Genomic DNA, 27,208 nt, shown 5'->3' on the forward strand with positions numbered 1-27,208 from the left:
TATATATATATATATATATATGCGTTTGTGTGTGTGTTGTTTCTATTGTTCTTGATTAATTGGTGTTAGTTCTCATACCCCTAGTCCTAGAAATATATGATTGTATAATGCCTTCTTCATATCCACTGCCAGTACATCTGTTTTGTTTAGGATTTGTGCCAGTACATCTTTTTTAGTATGTCTTCTTATTATACAGGAAGTGAAAGAGTCTTTTGATTTTTGGGGGACTCCGGAAGGAGATTTAGTCCATCCTGGGGACTGCATGACGCAACTACTTGAACAAGTTAGGCGTCACAGAGTGAACATTGATGGCAATGTGTGCACTGCAATGGTTACAACTTTAGTCCTGGAGGTAGTTTCTTCCTACATCACTTGAGCTTATATTAGATTGTAAATAGTTAATGAGTGAAGGTCAAAAATACATCTAAAGTATCCTGATTTTTTGAGTTTCAAACTTGAACTAGCAAGTGAACGAGTTTCCTACTTGAACTATCACTAACTGTTTATCAAAACACACCTCAAACTTGAGTTGTTCCCTTTTCGTACCTGAGCGACAGTGATATTTCAGGTAGGAAAAATGAACTGATAGTTGGTGTTTTTGATAAATAGTTGATGATAGTTAAGGTAGGAAACTCAAGAAACCGGGATTTTTTAGGTGTGTTTTTGACTCCACTGATAATTTAATTGCACTCAGAATTTCTGCTTTTCCGTAGTTCAGATGAACTGGTAATTATAAATGCTACTCCCCCCGTTTCAATTTTTTTGTCTCACTTTCCTTTTTAGTTCATTCTGAAAAGTATGCCTCTTTCCTTTTTTGGCAACTCTTTAATTTTAACTTTCTACCTAGCATGTTTAAGGCCACAAGATTGAAGGACATTTGGTACATTTTACATATTTTAGTTTAAAATTATAAGATTCAAATGTCTTCTTGACCTAAAACCCGTGTCAAGTCAAATCTAGATGAACAAACTGAAACGGAGGGAGTACGTGGCACGACCAATGATTACTTGACCGTACCCTTCTTCACCTCTACCTATGGACGACAAAGGGTATAAAACCTAATGAATAGTATTGGTTCCGTACTACAAGTAACCCTGTTTATCTTGTTGCTGCAGGGCTGGCAACGGAAACTTGATCCAGAATACAATATAATGCACACACTACAGACGTTGCTTCTCAAAGCCGACTGGGCAAAGGATCTTTCCTACACAATCGAACAGGTCATGGCTCCATGAAACTTCCCTCATGTTACTGCAAACGAATTGTGATATACAATACACAAATGTATATTTTAGCCCCAAAAGACCAAAAATCACGTCTCTAGTTTACATTTTAACCGATTAGATAGCCACATATCTGCCTCACAAGATTTTGTTAGTGAAAAGAAATCTTCTATATAGATATCGATCACCAATAATACTGACCTTCGGGAGCTTTGACACTTGCGGCAACAATGGCAAAAGGAAGTGTAGTATCTTCCTTCGTTAATTCATTGATTTTTCGTTATCTTTTTCTCCTTTTTCTCATATTAGTTTCGTCTAGGGAAAAAGGAGGACGAAGACGTTAGAATTTTGTTCTCATCCCTACAGTTTTCCTCTCAATGTATGTAATTTTTCTTGTTTTTGTTGTGCTTTATTATTCAATATTAGAAGAAAAAAAGATAAATTTTGTGTGAAGCTGTTAATTGTTGGTTGCTATTTTTGTTAAGCTGTTGAAAGAAACAAAACGTATATATGAGTTGTGTCTATACAATGCTTTCCCTATTCACTCATTATTTTCTTTTTTCAAACTGCTTTTGTATGCGTTATTTAAGTTGAGACTCTTTGGGAAACAAGCTTTTTACTTTCACGAGAAATCTCGAGGGTAAGGTTTGTGTATACTGCTTTATCTTTCGAATTACATTGGATATGATAACAAGAAGCTTTCTGCAAAATTGATTGGCTCTATTTTGATGTTCACTAAAATCTTTTGCATTTACTATGACACTTTGAGTTTGTCATACCATAATGTATATACCACATTTTTTCCATCATATTTTCCATATATCCTCATGTAATATCAGAAGGAAAAATTACGCAAAATGACAAATATCTATAGTATATTATGTAATATAGCTTATAGTTTCAATTATTTTGAATTTGTGGCTGTTGTTTCGTGAAATTTTGCTATTTGGTTTTCTAATGGTATAAATTCCGAATTTCTATAGCTCGATTTTGTAAATTTTGAATTTATATAATTCGCTCTGATTATATAAATTCAATTTGTATACGAGTGACCTAGTTATTCATATACGATTTATGAATAATTTATAATAAATTACCTTGTTTGTATATTGGCAGTGAGAATTTACTATTTGGTTTTCTAATTGTTTAAATTTAGAATTTCTAAGTTTGGTCTTGATTGTATAAATCTTGAATTTATATAATTCGGTTACTGATTGTATAAATCCTATATTTGTATATGGGTACCCTAACTATTTGTATACGATTTATGAAAAAATCATAATAAATTACATAATTTATAAATTGGTAGGTGAAACATATAAACGAAATTCTGAAAAATTCATAAACTTATAATTACAAAATTTGTATATATTTATCTTAATAATTTATGTGCCAATATCTCTGTAATGCATATATAAAAAGTAAAAACAACATATAAAAGTTCTCGAAAATACACTTATGATTACAATAATTATGAACAATAAATACAATATAAACTATTAATAGATTAGTTCTTATCTAATCCTACTCAAAATACATGTAAAAATACAACAAATTTCTTATTATTTTCTTGAAAAACAAAATACCTATCTAAAAGGGAACCTTGGAGTAACGGTGCAATATTGTCTCAGCGTGATCATGATATTTGTGTCGGGATAAGCTATTGTAACCTTTTCAAGTGTAATCCTTCATCGAACCATGTATAGATTAGATATATTTCGATACCTATTTTCTACGAAAAAATGTCTTACCTTCAGCATCTTCATTTACGATACGAAGTACTTGTTTAGGGGGATCATTTCTCCAAATTTGTGGTTTTTTTAAATGATGTCCTAATTGTGCAAATTTATCTGCAGCTCTATTTCCTTCTCTAAAAACATGTGTTACAATACAACTTTTAATTTTAGGAATAAGTAAATTTATACAATTTATTTGTTTTTGCACTTCAACACATCTAACAACTCTTTTTTGTACAATAACTTCAACCAATGACTTAGAATCTCCTTCTAACCACACTTCTTCCCAACCATTCTCGAGTATTAACTCGAGACCTCTGGTTAAAGCTGCTAGTTCAGCAATAGTGCTATTAGATTTTCCGATTGATTCAGCATATCCTAATAAAAATTCGGCCTCGTGGTTCCTGAATATACCTCCAATGCTTGATTTTCCTGTTTTGCATTTGCATGATCCATCAAAATTTAATTTTGTCCATCCTATTTTTGGTTTTTGCCATGATACTGGAATTAAATTTGAACTTTCTTTGTGCCAATTTCTTAGAAATAATTGAAATGGTTTTTGATGAATCACCCTTTGATATCCCAATATTCTAGAAATATACAACATTTTTTAAAGTATTATTGCCTACTTTTTTTTTTAATAATCATTAGGAGGGAAGAAAATGTAAAAACTAAAAAAAATTTAAAAATTAATCTTGGATGAAAAAAAATAGCTCTATAATAAAAATAAATAAATTATGTCATGATGAATCCTATGATTAATGAAGAAAATATAGCAAAATCAAAGGTGATCCTAGTTATGCTTACACTTTATAGGAGGAAATGAAAATTGTAAAATAAAATAAAAAAGATTAATTTCAAATGAAAAATATAGTCCCATGAGCAAATATTACAAAATTAAAAGTGACCCTAGTTTTGTATACTTTTATATGAAGAAATGAAAACATAATAAATAAGATCGATTTATTTTAATCTCGGATAAAAATTATAGTTCTATGAGGAAAAAGACTTATGACCGATAAATATTACTGAATGAAAAGTGACCTTAGCTTACGATCAGATGGATGAACCACGGAGAAGCTTGTGTATGCATGTAAGATGGTTTAGTTTCTCAAAATTATGAATACAAAGAACATGAGGATGCAATATACATTAAGACATTTTAATTAAGCATGAAAAAAAATATGAGATGATCATATCTTAAACAATAATGAAGATATAAATATGTATTTTTTGCATTGAGGAGTTTGAGTGAAATGAAAGGAAGGTAAATTATTCATTTTTGAGTTATGAAGACAAGGCAAAGAATTGAACTTTTTTTTTTTTTGAAAGATTTATGAATAAATATTTTATAAATTAAGACCATTTTATATATGCAATGGAAAATCAGTCATCATTTAGTGGACTTGTTTAAAACTTACTAGTTACCATTTACTTTTAACTGTCAAAAAGAAATAGTTAATGATTCTTAAAAAAGCATCAAGAATATTCATTTTTTGAGTTTATGGTGGTTAAATATATAACCCTAATAAATAGGAGATTTTACAAATTATTCATTCATTTTTTAAGTTTTCAAGAGTAATATTTTAAAAAGACTAGATTTGTTTCGAAATTTACGTTTAAAGGACATCGCGATCATTGGTAGAGCTAGCTCGGGAGATAATGTGTTTATTGAATCCCCTTCAAAGATAAATTATATGCGTAGAAGAGGCAAACATATATACATATATATCTTTACTATATATTAAAATGTTTGAATCATTTTAGTATAGTTTATAAGTGACGAAATTGGTTTCAAAATCATATAACCAAGATTATTGTGGAAATACCAAAATCTCTTACTTGGCATATATATATGATGTGTCAAGTAGGAAGAAAGTTAAAGTTATACATATAGTCGGAGAAACGATCCTCACTAATTAGGTGAAAGTTTAGATAAACAACCAATTGAACTATTAACATCTTCTTTATATATATATATATATATAAACTATCGGAATAATTTTTAAATTTTTAAAAACCAACTAGCTAAAATTGTTGTTAAGATTCCAAAAACTTGTGACAAATTTGTATAAGATTGGGCTTCTATATATCATTGTATAGCCCACTATATGAAAGAAAGGCCTTTGGTTGAACTCGATTATGTAGATCGTATTGAATAAAAAAAAATTTCGAAATATAAATTTATATTTTTATATCATAATATTTCACAAGTTATAATTCGCATCCTTAAAAGAATTTATGTACGGTCCGATAGACATAAATTTGATTGCTAAAGACCATATTAAAGGTTAATTTATTTGAAAAGGCAAAATTTTTTATAATAAGTCTTTCCGTATTTTGTGTAGGGTTAGTTTTGGCCAAATTATATTTTTATGACTTTCTTAAATTGGTGGCGAAAAATCGGAAAATCAAAAATCCTTTTTGTTTTTTTCGATAAACAAATTTGAAAACTTGAATATCATAATCCCACCTAGGAATGTGTTTGGTATTAAATATTTTTTTAAAAAATTTTGATTGGTTAAACTATATTTTTTCATGAAAAATAAGTTTTTTAAAAATGAGGAAAACACCTTAATAAAAGTAGGAAAAACAATTTTAAGTATGTAATATTTCGAGTTTATTGTCTCGTCTCCACTCATTTAACATCCCAAATCATTCCCTAGCCAGCGGCGAATTCAAAATTTAAAGACTTTGAGGCATCAATATTACTTTAGCTTAAATATGAGCTCTAAGATAAATATAAAATTAAAACAGTAAAATAAACACTCGAGCTGGATTTGAATTCAAGTCTTACAGGTGAATCATTTAGCTTGTACCTGTAGCGCAATGACCCTCATATGCTTTTCATCGATGCACTCTTAAATATATCCTAAACTCTGTCAGTTTCTCAAAATATATATACGTATAATATATGATATATTTTTCAAAGTTAAAGGGTGCACGTGCACCCTATCTAGAGAGGTGGATCCGCCTCTGTCCTGGACCTTCACCATCTGAAATCCACCACTCTGATCAATTAATCCCGCCCACACACTATTTACTAAATTATTTATAAATACGTTTGAAATAATATTTTTTCGCTTAATTACCAAAAACTACAAAATAAACAAGAAACTCACCTATTTTCGCAAAATATTTTTTAGAAATACATTTTTCGTGGAAACATATTGCTCCTTACCAAACATACCTTTTCCCTTTAAAGTGGGAATATAATTGCATAAGTAAGCTTGTCGTCATGCACCCATCATTTGCAATATAACATTTTGCTTTTCAGAATCGATTTGATCAATTTTTAAAGTTAAATTTGATATTTTAAACGTAAAATCTATGTATACAAAAGTACTATAAATGGTGTAATTTTTCTCATACTTATATAATGAAAAAATATAATTTAAAATATTGATCGAAATTCATTCTCTTTAGCTCTAAAAAAAAAATTATGACAAGTAAAAAGAAACAGCAATGTAACAATATATTCTAATTTCCATGGTAATAATATATTATAAATTTTTAAAAATCTACCTTTCATTCTCAAATTACACGTTCGTTCAAATACAATCGTGTAAATTAAAACAGAAAAGAACATATTTAAACTTATCCATTCCCATGACTTGCCATTATATGTCAAAAATAAAGTTAAATAAAAATAAAAATAAGAACGAAATAAAAGTTAGAAAAGTAAAAAAGATATCATGATGGTGCTATCTTCATAGGGTGAAAGCGTGAAGGCAAAGAAATTCACATACAAATTTGTGAACCACATTTTTTTAAAATTTTTTTTTTTATCGAATATTCAAAATTTATTAATCTGATTAATTTATTTCGAAATCGTAATTTCTATATTATAAGGATTTAAATTTAAATTCTCTTTTAGGGGCGTGTTCACATGTAGTTGTTTAAACATTAGTTAGTGCTCACCACATTATATTGTATAATTATAAAGAACTATACTTTAAGCACAATATAATTGATCGAGTTAATTAATTCACTCTTAATTAAAACAAATTGTTTATTAATGTGAAAATTGTACTCAAACAAGCAAAAATGTGTTACTTGACAAAGTCATTTTGAACTTTAATTTCTACTTTCACAAGAATCAATAAATTTTTTTATAACAGTATCATTCTTTTATAGACAGGAAAAAAGAAAAGAAAAAGGAACAAATATGATACAAAAGAAGTATACATTAATCTTTTATAGACAACTTGCATGCAAAAAGAAGTAAGTAGATCATCATGCGTATGAATTAATTGAAGCTACTACTAAACTTTTTACCCTATTTCGATTCGCGCGTGAAGGTGGTTAATTAAATATTCTTTATAAAAAATTTTATATCAAATAGGTGGATCTAATTAGAATTGAGCGCTATCATATAATCTGTTTTCGAGTCAAGATTATATTAGTTTTTTAGTTTATAATTAAAAAAAATTGCATAAAATATATAGATGTGATAGATTTCAAATAAGCGATCTATGTATGTAAAGTGATGTCAAAATCGAGAACGAGGTTTATTTTGTTATATAATTTAATTTTATATTTATACATTATAAGTAGATCAATATCTATAGGTATTAAATAATATTTTTTTTTAGATAAAATAATATTATGAAACAAACTTTAGATCCATTCATGATTGTTGAGTTGAGCTCTACTAGCTAGATCAACAGCCTCTTCATCATTATGTCTTATGATAAGTGACTGATCAATGGTCCTAGAAGGAATAGTAAGATAATTAACGGAGTTCAGAATTTGGTTAGAATGATATTTTATTATTTTAAATATTTTTTTAAAAAATATTTTTAATTAAAAGATGAAATAAATATTAATTTATTTTAAAATTAAAAAAATATCATTTTCTTTTAATTTTTTGATCAATTTTTGACTAAATTTTTTGGTCATTTAGTGTTTAATATATATTGTAAGATTTTAGTCAGTTCGAATCATCAAGAAAGCAAAAGGAATGAGAGTTCGTAAGGAGGGTAAAAAAAAAATGTTTGTAAAATTTTGTTGAGTTAACCTAAGTCCAAAAATAAATATTTTGTGTGATATAGACCATGTTAGGTTTAAATTAGTAAACAAAATAATTTGAAAAGCTTTGTACCGTTAAACATATTTTTACATTTTATATATTTTATTCATTTTCTAATCTTTACAATTACTAAAGTTCAAACATCAAATTTTTTATTTGGATCTAGTTTGATTTTATATTTTAAAAAAATGATAAGATTTGATGTAATTATAATTTTACAAAAAAGTCTGAAGAAATAATCGAATAAATCAAACAAAAAAAATTATATATACAGATTTTTCTTATAATTATACATATATAACATATTATGTTCTAAGAACAATTTTAAATATCTTTCTTATCTAGGTCAAATGTAATAAATTTTAGCTTTATTCGTAAGAAATTTGAAAATCGAATTTTTTTTTAACGCTAGTTGTTGTAACTTATTTTTTAATGAATTATTTTAATTTTTTTCTTTTTGAATGAATTATTTTTTTTAATTTTGTGTATGATTAATAGCTGAGTCAAATCGAATCGAAATCGATAAGTGTATATTTAATTTTTTTTGATTTAATAATATAAAATTAAATATATTAGATATAATTTTCTCATTTTTTTAAAAATGTTTTATATACTCATCACTAATTTAAATGTTTTGACCATCTACACACTTGTTTATTATGAGTTTCTTATGTGAAGTCTGATATTCATATTATAATTTAATTAAATTAAATTCATACTGCTTGCGTTGGATTCATCCTAGATAAATACATTTTGTCCATTTTTTTCTAACATAAAATTTAAAATTAAAATTTCTAATTAAATAACGAACAACTTCATTCATCGTCTTCGACGGTATATATATATATATATATATATATATATATATATATATATAACAGGTCATTGGTGATATAAATGCAGATTTTGACATGAGAAATTTCCTATATAGGACACGATATCATGTAGGGATCCTAAATTGTCTGCCTTTCTGTATACTGTAATTCCCAAGTTCAGATATTAATTGTATTCACGTTTGTCACACAGATACTAAAAAAATATAAAAAACAAAACTATTCCGTGTATACCATCGAAGATTATGATACAGTGATAAGTATTTTTTCATTTTTAATGAACATATATAAAATTAAGTTTTATAAGTACACTTTTCTTTATAAAATTGAAATTATTCATAAAATTTTAAATCAGATATCGAATATCGAATAAAAAATTTAAACTCATTATGACTAATCTATTTCATTGGGGGCACATAGCTCCAAGAGAATAGGACTTTCTTCCACCCATGGATGACTGACCCACTCTCCAAGAATCATGTGAATGGCCTTTAGTTTGTTTTTTTTTTATAAAAAGAAAATAATTAGAAATGAAGATGTACCTAAGAATAATTTTGATGCAATAACATGTTGAGCATAAGTTTAGTATTTTAATTAACATTAAAGGGTATATACTTCAATTTGGATTTAAGTGTATTTAGAATAATCGGAGGGTAGCCATGACGTAATTGGTATATTTATTATCATGTGATTAGGAGGTCAGAGTTTATGCTATGAACATAGCTTTGTGTAAAAATATAGGATGAAACTGCATATAGTCGTTCTTTTATGGTTATGTTATTTATTAGACTCCGAACATAGTGAAAATTTATTGTGTCGGCCATTAATGTTGAGTTGGTTATCCTACTTGATCCCCCCTCTCCTAGCACGATGGAAGGTTCCGTAGCATATTATGAGCACCATATAAGGGGTAGTTGAGCGACTCGAGTGAATTGTTTCAACTTATTCTAAGATAGGAACAAAAAGAAGCAGGTTAGGAAGGTGGCCTTATTATTTTCGACAAATGAGATTCAAATAAACTACAATTTATTTTACTCTCTACCTCCGTCTTAGTTATATACTAAGCTATATTAACTTCGTAGAGTAGGACAAACGTGATCTAAGGAATTCAAGAGTTTGATAAAATTAAAATTTTCATTAATAGAATTTTACTATTAAAAAATTAATCACACTAAATAATTAAAGCTACATCTTATATATATAAAAATAAAAAATAATTTTAATAATATAATTTTTTGATAAAGGGATTACGAGCAACTCCATCTCCATTTCACGTGGGTATAAATAAGGAGGCCTCATATTGATGCTTTGCTCTGCTCTGTTTTTTCATTCTTTCAGAAACTTTAACTTTTTTATTTGTTCTTTCATGGTTTCATTAATGAAGTTCGATCTCGAGAATCCATTAACGGCCTTCGATGGAGACGACGATGACGACAACGACGTTTCAGCTCTCTTCGCCGCCGAGTCCGATCACACGCCGTCCTTCAAATCTACCGACGTTCACTCTTCCATTCGCAATCACTGCTTCACTCTCATTTCTCAAGTAAAAATACTGTTCAAAATCCTTCACTAATTTGTGCTGATTTAATTTTGTTTAAGTCAGTATGTTCTTAGTTTTTTCTGTTTTATTTTTTGTTTTTGATTTGCAGGCGCAATTTTCGTGTAATATCGATCGATTTGCTGCATATCTAGCTGTCAATTACATCGATCGGTTCCTATCCAAGCAACTTTTTCTGGTAATTTATCTCATCAGTCAATCGCATTAAACATAAGCAAATGAAGAATCTGAAACAATGTCTGCATATGTATATGCTCTAAAGAGAAACTAAAATGTGAATTTCACGATGAAATTAGTTGATAATTTAATAGAAATTTTACTTATATGAAGAATCTGTAACAATGTCTGCATATTTATATGCTGTAAAGAGAAATATTAGATCAGAACTTCGCGACGAAATAGTTGGAGATCTTATGGAAACTTTAATTATATGAAGAATCTGAAACATCGTAACTGCCAGAGAACTTCACAAAATGTGAATTACGGGATGAATTGTTGAAGATCTGATGGAAAATTTTCCTTTTCTGCAGGAGAATAAGCCATGGATTGTACGAATTCTCGTAACTGCTAGCCTTTCACTTGCTGCAAAGATGAGGAACATCAACAACTCGTCGATCTCTCATATCATAATTTCAATATCCAATAACTCATCCATGGATCAATCTGAACATAGAGACAACGAAGGCTTAATTTTCGATTTGCAGTCGGTTCATCGAATGGAGAATTTGATTCTCACAACGCTCAATTGGCGGTTACGTTCCATCACGCCTTTTGCGTTTCTGCAATTTTTCAACTCGTTGTTTGAACTCAGTAATAATCAGTCACTCAGTCAATCTCTCGAAGATAGAGCTTCAGATGTCATCTTCATCTCTCATTACGGTACCGTATTGTCATATCGTATTTTTACTTAATAGAGTAACGTTAATCTCGTGCTTAATCTCTGTTTGATTTTTGAATAATAGCAGTAATTAATTATTTCTATCTTTATTTTTTTTTGTTTAATAAAACGTTAATCTCGTGCTTAATTGCAGAAATTAAGCTTGTTGGGTACAAACCATCAGTATTAGCATCATCGGCATTTCTGTGTGCAGCTCACGAGCTGATTCCACAACAAGTTCCATTTTTCTTAGATGCAATTAACTCCAAATGTGGACACATTTATAAAGTAAGATTTGATTATTTTTTTTCGAAATCTAAATCTTATATAATTTGTGATTATAAGTTGCATATTTGATCTGATTTCTATATTCTTTTATTTTGATGGACGATCATTTACATAGGAGGAAGTTTTGAATTGTTGGAATGTAATGCGTGAAGTTTTTGTGGATGAAGTTGTTTGTTCTAGCTCGTTGACACCAAACAGTGTACTTGACCAAGAACGTACAAGTGAGAATGCAGATAGGAACAATAGCAAGAAGCGAAGATTAAACGATTTTCGAAATAATCAAACGTTCTATATTTCTCAGATTCAACATTACTAAATAATTAGGGATGACAATGGGAGATTTAGCCTTAACCTCTACTCCATGTTGTTGGTGCTTACTAAAAAATGTGATGATAACGTAGAATGGAACAATTGTGGAGAACAAAATTAGAGGAAAATTGTACTTCCTCCATTTAAAGATTAGCGGTTATTTTGATATATTTCTTATATATATATATTTGTTGGTTAAGATCATAAGATTTGATAGTTTTTTTACTTTTTTAAATTGGATCAAATCAAAACAAGATACAAACAAAAACGAAACAGAAGACCGTTTGAATCTCTTTGAATCACAAAGAGAATACTTTTCTCTTAATAAATCAAATGTGACACAAATCTAAATTGCTACGAAATGGAGGAGTGTTTAAATGGGAGAGAAGACGGAGCTAAAAGAGATGAAACATTGCGATTTTCACTTGAATTTTTGTCAATTTTAGTTCTAATAGTTATGTAATTAAAATAATAATAATTCATTCTTACTTTTACTTGTTCAGTTTATATTTTACAAGTTCTTTAAAAAATAACACTATTATTAATATCATTATAATTATCATTATGCCGTATAAATTTATTTGAAGTGTTAGATGTTAAAAAATAATTTCAAATGTAAAAACGTATTATAGAAAATGTCACTAATTCGAATTCAGTCACATATATTACTCTCATAATTTAATGGTATCTGTAGAAATTCATGTATTGATATATTTATATGTGGATCAATATTTGTAGTATTGATCCTATTAATCAGTAATGATGTTATTGATAAATAATTATGTTAATAACATAGTCCTAAGATATAATCCTAATTAATATAGGTAGTCTAATCCTAGTGCTACTCTAATTCTTCAGTAGTGTTGTAACTCGCCAGTCAACGTCGTTGGACCTATTCTTTCGACATGTTCCAATGCTCAGCTTCCTTCTTCATCAACACTTGTTGTAGACAAGTCAGTCAATTGCGTTGGACCTGTTCCTTTGACATGTTAAAATTGTTAGTTTCCTACTTCTCATTCCGAAAAAAATTATTCGCACCGAGTGTTTACACCAAACCAATGCAAAATACATTAATACGTGATTTAATAAAATAAAATGAACTATACATTTAAGCACATGACATGCATATATTGACTTGAAATAAACACCCAAGTAAGTTTTAGCCGTATCATCTCTGTTTTATCCTTATTGAGTAGTATTATTTATCACTGATTTGACAAATATAACAAGTTTTTTCTTAATCTTTATTTCTTGAATTTCACATATAATCAAAGATGTCATGTGTAATTATCATTAAATATCATTCATTGTATGAGATTATTTTTTCTTTAATCAGAAACTTTATATTTAAATTCTAAAGATATAATTCTTTTAGTAGAAAATATTTTCTCTCAAATAAGCTTTCACGTGATACGAATTTAAATAAGTAAAACTCTCAATTATCGAAAAATCGAATAGGAAATTAAAAAAAAAAAGAAAGTGTCACTTAAATCCATAGTGAAGGAATATAAAGTATCGAAATAGGATTGGGGCAGAGGTGAAAATTGTAACCTCGAATTTCACATTTTCTTTCACACATTTCTTCGTACACTTTCCGGTCATGGCATCGCCGAAGAAGCCACCAACAGAATCCGACCGACCACCGACAGCCATCATGCACCAACCGGCTTCCCCTCGCTTCCCGCCGGGAACACCTACATCCGGTGCTAATCGGAAGATCGCAATCGCCGTCGATCTCAGTGACGAAAGCGCTTACGCCGTGAAATGGGCAGTAGAGAATTACCTCCGTCCAGGTGACGCCGTCATTCTTCTCCACGTCCGCCCTACATCCGTCCTCTACGGAGCTGATTGGGGCGCTATAGACGTCTCTATCGACACAACGGATGAGAAATCGAAGCAGAAACTGGAAGAAGATTTCGACAACTTTACAAGTACGAAATCTAATGATTTGGCGCAGCCGCTTGTTGATGCCAACATTCCGTTCAAGATTCGTATTGTGAAGGATCATGATATGAAGGAGAGGCTTTGTTTGGAAATTGAGAGGTTGGGTTTGAGTGCTGTGATCATGGGTAGTCGAGGGTTTGGGGCATCGAGGCGAAGCACGGAGGGAAGGCTTGGGAGTGTCAGTGATTATTGTGTTCGTCATTGTGTTTGCCCTGTTATTGTGGTGAGATATCCTGATGATAAAGATGGTGTTCCTGATGATGATGATAGTTTGGGTAATGATGGCTCAGCTAAAAAAGCAGCAAAGGCGAATGAGGTGCTTCATCCGGTGCCTGAGGAGGATTCCCTTTATCACGATGCGTCGGACAAAGCCACAGGTATATCTTAATACTTGCAAACTACAATGTGTATTTCATTTGCTCAGCTTGATGATAGACGAATTAGTTTGTGAGATGAGACTGTGAACTGCATTCAACAAATCAAAATGCGGCATTTAGTTATAATATGATGCTGGTTGAAACAAAGGTTGTGACTTTGTTATCTAATAATGACTACGCGATGTGTAGTTTGTTTTGATCACCTAAGCTAGTTGTAACTTGTAAGTAATGCTACATGGAAGTATTTTCATCAATTGCTGTAGGAAGCTGGGATTCTATTTGCTATGGGTTGTGAATTCTGTTTTTTAAATGATGTGATCAGAGTGAAAATCGGTCTGCTTTGGACTATTTTTTCCTTGAGCCGGGGGTTTATCAGAAACATCCTCTCTACCTCTGAGTGTAGAGGCAGTGTTTTGGACGGCGAAAGGAGGCAAGGGTCTGCCTTGCCACACGAGCGGCGAGACACCTTTTTGAATGGAGGCGCCAATTAATACCAAAAACTTAAAATATTTAATTGCATATATAAATATCCAAAATCTCAATAGCAATAACATATATTAGCTAATACTATATTATTTAGTATAAAACTAAATTAAGTAGGGTAGAAATAAATATATAAGTATTGATTTTTTTTTTAAATGTAGGGAGATTGCATTAATGCAGTCAGTTAACAGTAGCTTCAAAATATAAAAACAGAGTAAAAAACAGAGTCTGTTTTTACTGGAGAAGAGAGTTGCGAAGTAGTGAGGGAGTAGACCTGGAGAAGAGAGTCGCAAGGTAGTGAGGGGAGGAGAACTGGAGAAGAGAGGGTTGCGAAGTTGCAAGGAGAGTCGCAGATGGAGAGAAGAAGTTCTAGGTTTGCAAAAACACCAAATAAACCCTAATTTTGCCTTTTAATTATTAAATCAGATCTTTTTTGAAAACAAATAAAAAGGGGGACGCCTTGCCGCCTCGCCGCCTCACCATTCGCCTTTTGGTCGCCTTTCTGGCCTAGCCTCGCCTCATTGCTTGGCGAGAAGTGAGAGGTGAGCCCTTTCATAACACTGGGCAGGGGTTGGTGTCGGTACACTCTAGTCTCTACCCTCCCAAAGCCTCACTTTGTGGGACTAGCCTGGGTATACGTTTGTTGTTGCTGCTTTAGGAAACTGGGAATGGTCTGATGAATCTTTGATTAATTGTGAGCCTCTATTTCATTATATGGAGATTCTTGTGGATTGTACATTGGGGTTGAAGGTTTCTCTGTTTTAGGATCGTCAATCTAGTTGTTTGGCTTTGTTGGAGTGAATGAAATGATCGAGATTGGATGTTAATCGAAACTTAGCTTTGGCCAAGTATTTGTGCTTTTAGCTGCACCTGTTTCTTATTTGATGATTTCTTCTCTTTCATTTGGCTTTTTATCTTATCAATTTACATTTGCTGACCTTTGTGCTAGTTGAACATAGTTGTTCTCCCTCCCATTTCTCTTTCTGGTTAACTTATCAGTAAAAAGGGAAGTGCATCAGCTTCTATTTTCCATATATACCTTTTCCTGAAGGGGTATGCTGGTTATGTAAGCTACTACATTAAACGTATAGATGATACACCATTATGCGAACTTTGGATTTCTGGGGCAGATTCGACGATTTAATTTCTATTGGGGTACAAATAGGCATATTTGTCTATTTTCTAGACTTGTAGATGATATATAACTTTTAAATGCTGTAAGGAAGAAAATGCTTGAATGGGTCCCCAAAAACGTGTAAAATACTATATGATCCGCTTCACTCAAAATTGTGCCAAGTTGTTTCACAACAACACTAAATCAATTACATCATGCTTTGGGAGATTACTTGAGACCATGTGAAATGCTTTTGGGGGAGCAAGTGTCGTGGTAGTGGGAAATGCTCAACCATTAGCCATCGTCGAAGGAAGGAAGAAAATGCTGTGTGTTTGTGATGTGCCTGTGTGTTTGTTATTCAACTTGAAACTGTTATGGTTGAACAGTGAATTTGCATGCCTGTGGGTTGCTCTATCAAGGTTTTGAAATTCTAATATAGTGCTGAACTCTTCATCTTGTTTATCTCCATTGATGATGCAGACTTCCTGGTGCTGAATTTGTTATTTCTCTGCTTGCATCCTTTATATCTACTGCAAGTGTGACCTACAGTTGCCAGCTGATCTGACATTCATTTAAGTTTAGTGTGATAATAGGATTCAAGGATTCACCACTAAAACTGGGTATTTAGCCTACCACCATGACTCTCAGCTTTTACATGGTATAGTGTATGTTGCATAAGTGTAGCTTTTCATTAGTGACTGGTGAGTTAGATGCTGTGCTGTTTAGCTAAGCTAAAATGACTCTATATTTTTAATTGATTGTTGAGATATGTAGAAAAGTCTCATGTGTAAGTTATTTATACGGGAGGCATAGCGTGAACGGTTTGCGCGTCTACTGAATTTTTTTGTGCTGAAGTAGCTTTTACTAATTAAAGAGTATGCATATACAATTATATGTAGTTCTAACTAGAGGCCCAGGGACCTCTTTGAAAGTTGTCTTTTTTCATCTATACAACAAGACGGGCATGAAAGAAAACATAAGTGTGAGTATTGATTTCAAACTGACTTGTCTTAAGTCCAATCCTTCATACTATGCTGAAAAGTTATTTGACAACATGAGTCATGTCTAATATCCATGCAAACAATTATTCCTTTTTGAAGAATTTTTTGACATTACAAGATGGAAAATTGTCAAATATAAACTTCAAAAGAAAATGACTACTATTGTTTTTTCCTTTCTTGTGGCCAGATTTTTGTTTCCTTTATTCTTTCCTAAAACTATTAGCTACTCCATATCAGCAGAACTGGACATCCGCATACATCGAGTGGACCTATTGCTAGAAATAGTATGCAATATATATTATGCATTGTTCTGGATGACATAACTAATTACCTAGCTGACTTCGCATGATGATGCAGATACGGAGAAGGCTTCTTGAATAGTGAAGACGGGTGTGCATGTTTCAATACTGACAAAAAAGGGCCTTCAATGGTGTTGACCGCGCTAGTGAGAAATGAATTTGGTGGTTCTCTGTGCCTTCTTTCCGCTAATTATCCTCTGCTGTAATCAAGTTTGTGAAGTCTGGAACAAGTGATATTGTTCATGAGCTACTCCTTTGTCTCTCTTTCTTTTTCATTTTCCTTTTCTCTTTTGGAGGCGCGGAGGTGTTGTTTTAGTTTTTTGAATTGCCTGCCTGTTTTCTATGTGCGATAAACCCCTTTTCTGGAGCTGTTATATAATTTTTATGGTTCTTGGTTGATTGCATTGATATGGAACAGTGCATTTTGTCTTAATTTTTGTGGCTGTTCTCTTTTCCCTTTTGTTTGCTTCATTCTCCTGGCTAAGATGACTTTGTAGGAGGCTGCTGTCCTACATGACGTTTGAGTTTACTATTTACTTTTGATTTCTAGCTATGTTGCTCGGTTCCTCTAAAAGTGTTGCTGCACTCGTGTCAGATCCAAAAACATGATTTTGGAGGATTTGTTACATATCTGACAATACTTTTGAAGAACTCGAGCAACATATAATAGTCCTCCCATGCAAACATCTCCAGATAATCAACTTACAAAATCAACAAGAAGATACAAAAATCACTTGTGTTTTATTTATCGATCTCCAGAAATTGAAAATTTGTAATGGCCCATAAAATCGATCTCCCCATGAGTGAAGAAATTCGAAATTCATTTACCTTCCTCTTAAGTTGACACACTAAAAGGTGGAATACTTTGTTCAAACCTAAAAAAATTTACTAGGATCCACTTTACTTTTCACCTTTGCTAACCTCTCAAAATTACCATCAAAATACTTTTCACCCCAAACTCTAGAATTTAAATATCTATATTCATCATCATTTTTCCCAAAATCAAGATCCCTATAATTGAGATAACCTCTTCTTGGGAAATGTGATACAAATGGCTTCATTTTCTCATAAAGTTCCCTTAGCCATTTAATCTTCTTGTTAGATATATTTTCACTATTATCATACCAATTCACCATGTATTGAATGTTGAACAAATTTCCCTTTCTATAAGGAAATGGAATTTCGAATTTCGAAATTTCATCCATTCTTCCACCTAATGGATCAAATATCATCATAGGCCTTTCTTCATCGCGAAACATAATTCTAATCATCCCCCATACCTCTTTTGGCAATGGACTCTTCACAAAGTCGGACGTTGCCTTATAGTAATTCTTTCTTTGTGGCATAGTCTTGTTCAACATAAATTCAATTGAATCGTTAGTCCTCTTATCCATGGGACTTCAAAGCATTCTTTCTTTATACATGGCAATCCTATCGTGCAATTCACTACTGGATCTTGAAAACAATCCTTTGTAACTAACCCGAATTCGGGGAAAGTTTGGTTCAACATTGGGAGTAACTCACTCACTCTACCAAGAAACAACCCTTGAAATGACACTTGTACTATTTTCTTACTTCCAATTCCCATATTTTGAATCAAAACTCTAATGAACAAATCCCTAGACAATTCATGTGACACATTTTGCCATCTCTGGAGTAAATTTATTGTCTCTCCGTGTAATTTTCTACGTACTGTGAAAACAGTAAGCTTTAATGGTACGCGTACTAGTTTGACTTTCCAAGCTAAAATAACACAAAAACTTGACCCTCCACCTCCTCTTATGCCCAAAATAAGTCTTTTCCCATCGATTCTCTATCAAGAATTTCTCCATTCACGTTCATTACACGTGCATCGAGGACATTATCAGCCGATAGGCCGAATTTCCTCATCAAAGTACCAATTCCACCACCACTTATTATCCCACCACTCCCAACACTAGGGTACAACCCCCCTGGAAATGCAAGATTTTCGCCTTTTTTCGCGATTTCATAGTAAAATTGCCCTATTGTCACTCCTGTTTGAATCCAGGCCGTTTCTTCATTTTTATCAATATAAATTTCATCTAACTTGAATAAATCCACGATAACGAATCGTTCCCCTTTTTCAGAGCGAAAAGATAAGCCTTCATAATCATGACCACCACTTTTTACTCTAATTTGTATGCCAAATTTTTGGCTACAAAATATAATAGCCCCGATATCAGATTCGTTAATCGGGGTTATTATAAAAATTGGATGTGAAGATGAAGAATTTAACCACCTTGGATTTTTCTGACCATATTCTAAAAGATATGAATATGTTGGTGATTTTGGAAGATGTATATGTTTTTTGATATTGTTGTCTGAAGTATGACTATAAATGCAATTAAGAAACTCTTGTTGAGCAATAGTTTCAATAAAAATCAAGAATGAAACTAACAAAAAAGGGAGAAATTGAAAATATTTTTCCATTTTTCGAAACGAGTTAAAGCTACTAAACTATAAGAAGAAGAAGAAAAAGAAGAAACTCGAAATTCTTTTTCTCGTTTTATTTAGGTGGAGAAATCTAAACTCTCGATAGAAAATGAACGAAGCTATAGGCAAATGACTTCTTTTATGATGTTCAAAATCTTGTGAGATGAATGACTATGAATTAATTAATTAAATCTCAAATATCACTTGTAAACATTTCGAAGTTGACTAAACTAATTTATCAGGTATTCTCTTTTTCTGTATGAGCTATCACTATCCACTAGATGTGTTTTAATATATACATAGTGAAAGACAAACAATTCATGGAAAAAGTAAAATCATGATAATTAATAATTAAAATATGAAAATCGCAAAAAAAAAAAGATAATTTAAATATTTTTTTAAAAAAATTATTATATTTCTAGAAAGAATCTAGCAAACGTTACGGTCAGACTTAAAAGTTGTGGTCATCAGCATGGAAATTTTGAATTTGAAAAGTGAAGTACTATTTTTGTCAGTATTAATTGAAAAAAAAAGAAAGATGCTTGTTTTATCAATAATTTATTTATTTTTAGGATGAGGATAATAATATTTATTGATTATTGAGCTGGCTGAGGACCATTTGAATTTTGTCTGTTAGCTGAAAAAAAGACATATTTTATTATATGTATTAGACTATTAGCTCTATATATATGGAATATAGCATCTAAAATATCTTTTTGGTGATACTTCTTTGCAATGTTAGCTTTAATTTAAGTGGTTTCTATTCAATTGCGAAGTCGAAATTTTTATTAAAAACATTATGTTTTAACAAGAGTAATAATAATATTAATTTATTTTTTTTATAAAATTTCACTAAATGGAGTTTGAGGAGAGTAGAGTATACACAGACCTATATCACTATCTCGTGGAGGTAGAGATACTGTTCCTGAAAGACACTCGACTCAAGTGTGCATCGAATCCAAGTAAAAGAAGAAAACAGTGACGAAAGCGTAACAATTAATAAGAAAAATAATGTGAAGTCTATAAGAAAGAAACAATAATAACAAAAACAACAAAATAGTTCGATCATCGCGATATAATAAACAACATATGACAAGAACTCTACAAGGGTACAAGTATAACTAATACTACGACAGACACTAATAAGTCTAAACCTTTGCAAGCCAATACAACACTCTACCCCTATTAACCTTCTATCCTAATATGTGATCACTATTCTTTTCTATTTAGAGTCATGTTCTCGATACTATGAAACTTTATCATGTCCTGTTTAATCACCTCTACACAATATATTTTTAGCTCCTCAATTTTTTTCTCTCCAAATGGAATGGAGAGAACATTACCAAAATACCCTTTTAGCGACTTGTCTTGATTATTAACATCCACATTATTACTTATCGATCGAGTCATCATAGTAACCAGGATGTCGAGGAAAAAGGGACGATTGTCGAAACGATGTGAGCTGGATGTCATACGTTTTTTTAGTATGTTTTAAAAATATATTCTTTTTATATATTCAACATCACAAATTTCCAAAACGTTCATTATCTTTTTTTAAACATTTTTGTTGAACACAAACAAAATATTTTTAATCTATTCTTTTCGTTCACTTTTACTTTTCAACTTATTTTTTTAAAAAATATTTACTTTTACTTGTCACATTTAGCATATCAAGAAAATACACTTACTTTACTCTCAACGATTATTATTTAAAATTGTCCAAATCATTTCGTAAGATCGAAGATTAAACATTGATTAATATGGATTAATGTCGATTATTGTACATCCAGGTAGTAGAGTTATAATCTACGTATATATTACATCTTATCATTCTCAAACGCCACTTTTATATTGATTACCGAAAGTTATGATCTACGTATATATTACATCTTATCATTCTCAAACGCCACTTTTAAATTGATTACCGAATATGTTTTATTATTATTATGTTTTGTGACATTCACTAGGTCACATGCATGAAAAAAAAGGAAAAAATGTTTTGCACATAATTATTAAGACATATTTTACCTGAATAGCAAGAACACCATGCTTCTTTGTAGGAACAAATTGTCCCTCAATACTTTCATCTGGATTATTAAATTTATATCTTTAATTAAGCTCAACATCACCAAAAGCTTCAATAAAAGAAACACCACCATTATTGCAAAGAAGCTCCGGTTCTCCGGCTGAATTTTCAACTATTTCTCCAGAAAATGCATAGTAAGAAACTAATGTTTCAGCCAAAGATGTTTTGAGTATTTTCACGATTGAGTTAAATTCAAAATTCAAATTAATTTTCTCCGAAATAATAATGGGATTTAGATAGCAGAACATAACTCCGACCTCCAATGGAGGTAAGAGCAAATCAAGATTAGATAATGGTAGCCAATGTTCTTGCATTGGCAACACTGCTGCCACTACTTCACTCTTGTTCACTTTCACATTGAAGTTTTTCTTTGAATTCATCTCTTTGGAGGATGTGTGTGTGTGGAGAAAATAAGAAGCGTAAAAGGTTATCGATATATTCGACTGATGGATTGATGGATGAGATAGTTGTATTTATAGAGTAAAAGAATTTTTATATTATCAAATAAAGTTAGATGATTATAAGTAATCAATCATAAAAAATTTGAAGTTTGTATTATGAATTTTAAATAGAAAATATTTTTTTAGAGACGATCGATAGGAGAGAGGTAATAAAAAGAGAATACTACATTACTCAACATGAAAAATAGGAAGCTCACCAAATGAGTTACTTAGCTTTTCAATGTTGTATCGAATATATTATATATCTATTGTAGTTTTATCTTGATTGTATCAAATTAATATATATTGATAGTATAAATATTTATTTTTCACTGACTAATATAGTTAAGTGGGATGATTATCATTCATAAAAAGTGTGACAACATTACAAATAAAGTAGATAATTGTATTATAGTTATAAGTTTAAGTAAACTGATAATTAAAATTAATAACAAACAACATATCAAAATATATAACAATATTTCACAATAAATAAATAATAAACAAGTCTAAATATTTCTTTAGTTAAAAAAATTAATCCATATCTAAAAGGTTCAATGTTGGTTGGTTATAATATAATTAGGATTGGTGAGAACAAGGTATTATTATAATTTTGTCCAAAAGGTGGTTAAGATTTGGGAGTTTATCTTGAACAAGTGATTAATGATATTTGATATATAAAGAACAATACCGAAAATATGTTTGAACTAGTCGATATAGGTCAATCTTTTAACTCGTTACAGTTTTAGCTCAAAAATATTTTTTTTACTAATAATTACTCCAAAACGATGAAAAAAAGACTAGTGTAGCCCTTGAATGTTTCTATCCCTTGAATATATAAGCTACATCACTCACTGTCACTAATTTTAATATAGACATTTGGTTGAATTAAATATAATTTATACACATTGATAGTGATAATATATATTACACTCATTTTCACACACACCCTCCCCCCTGCCTCATATCTAAGATTGTCATATGAGCCATACCATTTACAAATGCTCAAGGGTTTCTACGAGTTTACTAGAAACTCGTAAACTTCAAATCAGCTTGAGATATATATACCACTACTATAAGATAATGGGACTATGGTCTCATTATTTTGTATTACATGTGTGCACCAACAAAGGTTACATACACTTATATACTATATAAGTACTATATATATAGAAAGCCAAAGAACTTACATAAAACAACAAGCTACATGGTCAATCACCCATACATTTGTTTATTTTGGAACACAAAATTCGAAATGTTTAAATATTTTTTTTTGTTATTTTACATGTCCGCGATAGAATTACTATTCACCTTGCTACAAACATCGCGAATTTCCAATTGAACGCCACGAGATGGGGGCAAGTTCCCCATCTTTATCATGGCATCGTTGAATTCGCGTAAAAATAGAGCAGGGTTACTATTATAGGTCCGAACAACATCACTAGTCGCGGTAGATCCCATCAATACTTGGTCTGAGAAAAGAAGTCCTTGATTTCGAATTAAATCTTCATAATAAAACTTATCGAAAAAATCAGGAGTCATTAAATCCAATGGTACTAAGTTTGTGTTATTGTTACTAACAGGGCAACCACATTTTAGTGTTGATTTCATGGCCGGGTTGATGTTTCTGTCGTCACATAATGTCACACATCGTGCAAATCCTACTGTGTGGGACCCGACTAACGCAACCATTTCCCGAGCAGACATTCCCTTATCGCTGAATTTTTTTAATTGGACGTTGAGATCGTCGAATGGGGCTGGAAGTTGAGTTAACGCCCCGGTGAAATTCGCGGTCCTTGCATCTCTCCGGCCTAGACTCACAGGGTACGGAATTCCTCCTAACTGTTGATATGAAATGAGCTTAAATAGAGCGATATGAATAAAGACAATTAATTATATAGCATAAGGTGCATCTAATGTATAGACTTACAATATATAAGAATTTATGGAAATGGAGGGCATATATGCAATAATATATTAAAAATGAGTCTAAGTGAAGCAACTATAACTTTAACTTGTTTAGTTCGGAAATCGTTATTATTTTGCGTCTATTTTATCACTGTTATAGATATTCATCATTTTTAATACTTAAATGACTTATAATTACGCGTGAATTATACAGTAAAATTATTTTTTTATTTATTATTTTTTAAGAGATGCGTCAACTCAAATATAAATAAATAAAATAAACGAAGAAAGTATTTGGAATCGCTTATAAGTAAGATATAGTAGTTCTCCGAGTAGTTGAACTATAAATATATCATGAAAATGATTGTTGTAATTAAATTATATGAATTAATTATATCTCTAGAAAAAATTGATTTTGAAGATAAGAACACTACAAATCAACATCAAGAAATTGTGTGTCCACTTTTGAAATGAAGAAAATTTAGGCAAAATTTTTGACATTTGGTTAAAATTAAAAGATAATGGGCTGCTTGTGACTTGCACAAGTTTAATTTGTTATTTTATTTCTTCTTGGAGTAGGTAAATGTGCATTATTTATTTATTATTATACAATTGGCTTCACCACACCCACTAACACCTACTTTAATTCAATGTATGCTAATTGGAGAGAAGTGTTATAAAGGGAAAATGTTGACACATTGATGATACTTCTTATGACACATATATCATATTCTATTAGTAGAATTTAAGTTATATACGTCGATAATGTTAGTATGTATAATTTAATTAATCTATTATAACATGTTAGTTATTATACATTATCAGGTTATCAGTTGACGTTTGTAACACAAATCACTTGTAATTACCCTATACATAACGTAATTGCATCAATTATATAGAAAAATTCCTTTTGTTTTATTTTGTGTATCTTAATTTGACTGAATATTATAAATATGAAGATTATGACTTTTAAATCGTGTGGTTTTTAAATTAAACGAGTACATAATACTTAAACTTGATGATAATAAACTTACCATAGCAACAGAATCACGAGCAGCAAGAGCAAGAATATCAGCACAAGAAACGGCAGCTCCAGGGCACATAGTTTTAATCCTTTGTTTAGCTTGATCAATTACTTGATAACCTCTCACTGAATTATTATTTGGTGGTGATGTTTTTTCTCCTTGGAACCTTCCAGGAATATCATCTAGAAGAATTCCAGCATCACATCCCTAATTAAATAATATCACACACAAATTAATATAATGTTAGGCCAACAAACATTAATATGTACTATACTAGAAGATAAGGTAATTAATTAATTAAAAAAATAGTTATGAACTTATGAAGTACTCCATAAAATTTCATGTTTAGTAAAAAATAAAAATTATACAAAATTGAAACAGAACGAGTGATCAATATAATTTTTAAAAGATGACGAAGAACTTACATCAACAAAGCAGTCATGGAAGAAGAGGCGAATGAGAGACGCTCCCATTCGCCTCTCCCTCGCAATAGCTTCCGTCACAACTGATCCAACCGCCGCGAAAATACAAAAATCTTGAGTTAACATTTCTGAATTTTGCTCCAAAATATTGTTAGTTGGCTCTTTGTTACCATAAAAATCTGCATTTACAAGAACAATTAGAGCCATAAGGCAAAATGCAAAGCTCAAATGAGTTGCACCAAAAGCCATTTTTGATTAATTGATATACAATTGATTCAAATAACTAAAAGACTTTTGTTGGAAATGACTTTGCTTTTTTTTTGGGATGATTTTGTTGTTTACTTTGGGCTCCTTTAAATAGGAAATTTAAATTGCCTATAGGTCAATTTTTGGGTAACATGATATTGCAAGAAAAAGACTTTAATGAGAGTGGTTAGGTTTGTAATACACATATCCTATACGCATGGGGTTGTTTTAGGGGGTCGTTTACGGATTTACGTTAATTCAGTAGCTTTATTTAGATCAGTATTACATATATGTATTAAAATATTTACTAAATATTATAAGTATTTGATTGTGAATTCTGTTATTAATGTTTTCTTTTAATTAATTTGAGGTTGATATAAAAATCTTTAAACTTCAAATTCTGAATATGTCTTCACGTATAGATCAACTTTTGGCTACATTATTTTGCTTGTAAATATATGATTATACGAAGAGTGGTTGAGTTTGAAATTCGGATTGCCCGTAGCGCATACAGACTTAGACAAATTCAAAATTTAAACCTATGAATTCAATGATCATTACTGAACCCCATTTTATAATCCAAGTTTCATACATACTATTTGTCGTAAGTTTTATAGATTCTTACACATAATTTTTTGTTCCACATAAAAAATACGGAATGTCTAATGAACTTGATATCCATTTTGCATTGGCCCCTATAGACAAGGGTTGATATTGAGATTAATAGAAAAATTCATAAACTTTAAATTCTGAATCAACTCGTGTTAATAGGTCAACAGGTCAACGTTTGGACACACAATATTTTGCTAATAGATATGATTTTATTAAGAGTGGTTGAGTGTGTAATGGACTTTTCCTATATGCTCATATTTTTCCTCTTTGACCCTTTTAAGCACGTTCCTTGTACTAAACTTTCCACAAATGAATTATTTTTTATTTGAAAAGTTAGATATATTCATTGTACCTTAGAGGAAATAATATTTCTAAAAATAGTTTCTATTGTGAATATCAACTTTTTAACCTATAGTAAAAATGTCTTCTTCTTGTAGGTAAAAAAATAATAAAATTTGGAATAAAATTGACAAATAGCTACAAATTGTATGGCTGCTAAATGAAAATCAGCTACTAGATTATAATCCTAACTGGTCGATTTTTGAGAAATATACATTAAATTATTTTTTTTACATAATAATATGGAATCGAACTCAATTAAACCACTCAATCACATAAATTCTTGAAATCTTCTTTATTTTTTTCAAACAGTACTAAGTCAAAATCGGCAAAAACTATTTGAAATGAAAAGAGTATATATAAAGAGGGTATACTTTTATATTTATAAAAAATATATATTTTTAAAAAATCTGACACAAATACGACAATATAGGTTTTACCCCTCAATTTGTGCTCAAAATCTTTGAACTATTGGATCTTGTCCGCTTGACTTTTTAAATTTCCCTTTCGATTATGAACATTTTGAAGTTCTTGTGGAACAATTTAAATTTATAATATGATAAAATGTCACATAAGATATTTAGTATCATTTGTTTTTCTAC

The 27,208-nt window shown here is 30.6% G+C and overlaps 4 protein-coding genes, 1 long non-coding RNA gene and 1 pseudogene across 5 annotated transcripts in view; 3 read left to right on the forward strand and 3 right to left on the reverse strand.

The window, feature by feature from the left end:
- LOC107012144 (probable serine/threonine-protein kinase abkC) overlaps positions 1-1,676 on the forward strand; it is a 10,049-nt gene extending 8,373 nt beyond the window's left edge. Inside the window, exons 4-5 of the mRNA XM_015211899.2 lie at positions 197-352; positions 1,116-1,676. Of these exons, the coding sequence (XP_015067385.1) occupies positions 197-352; positions 1,116-1,235 (276 nt within the window). The 3' untranslated portion in view covers positions 1,236-1,676. The remainder of the gene's footprint in view (positions 1-196; positions 353-1,115) is intronic.
- An 8,424-nt stretch (positions 1,677-10,100) lies between these two features.
- LOC107012774 (putative cyclin-D6-1) lies at positions 10,101-12,063 on the forward strand. Its single transcript, XM_015212697.2, has 5 exons — positions 10,101-10,367; positions 10,474-10,560; positions 10,913-11,261; positions 11,414-11,547; positions 11,663-12,063. The coding sequence occupies exons 1-5, from the start codon at positions 10,128-10,130 to the stop codon at positions 11,861-11,863; spliced, it is 1,011 nt and encodes a 336-aa protein (XP_015068183.1). The 5' UTR covers positions 10,101-10,127; the 3' UTR covers positions 11,864-12,063.
- A 1,292-nt stretch (positions 12,064-13,355) lies between these two features.
- LOC107015036 (universal stress protein PHOS32-like) lies at positions 13,356-17,484 on the forward strand. Its single transcript, XM_015215189.2, has 2 exons — positions 13,356-14,177; positions 17,133-17,484. Exons 1-2 carry the CDS (start codon positions 13,457-13,459, stop codon positions 17,150-17,152), a joined length of 741 nt encoding a protein of 246 aa, XP_015070675.1. The 5' UTR covers positions 13,356-13,456; the 3' UTR covers positions 17,153-17,484.
- On the reverse strand, positions 15,915-17,135 carry LOC114076535. The gene is made up of 2 exons (XR_003577447.1): positions 16,751-17,135; positions 15,915-16,695 (listed from the first exon to the last, which is right to left on the reverse strand). It is a non-coding gene; the product is annotated as an uncharacterized LOC114076535 (long non-coding RNA).
- Positions 17,485-17,744: 260 nt separating the features above from the next.
- Positions 17,745-19,765, reverse strand: LOC107015035 (annotated as a pseudogene).
- A 3,328-nt stretch (positions 19,766-23,093) lies between these two features.
- Positions 23,094-25,750, reverse strand: LOC107012833 (suberization-associated anionic peroxidase 2-like). Its single transcript, XM_015212771.2, has 3 exons — positions 25,413-25,750; positions 24,997-25,194; positions 23,094-23,896 (listed from the first exon to the last, which is right to left on the reverse strand). The coding sequence occupies exons 1-3, from the start codon at positions 25,656-25,658 to the stop codon at positions 23,336-23,338; spliced, it is 1,005 nt and encodes a 334-aa protein (XP_015068257.1). The 5' UTR covers positions 25,659-25,750; the 3' UTR covers positions 23,094-23,335.
- Positions 25,751-27,208: the final 1,458 nt, after the last annotated feature.

Source organism: Solanum pennellii, chromosome 3, assembly GCF_001406875.1.
Source record: "Solanum pennellii chromosome 3, SPENNV200".
Classification (NCBI taxonomy): domain Eukaryota; kingdom Viridiplantae; phylum Streptophyta; class Magnoliopsida; order Solanales; family Solanaceae; genus Solanum; species Solanum pennellii.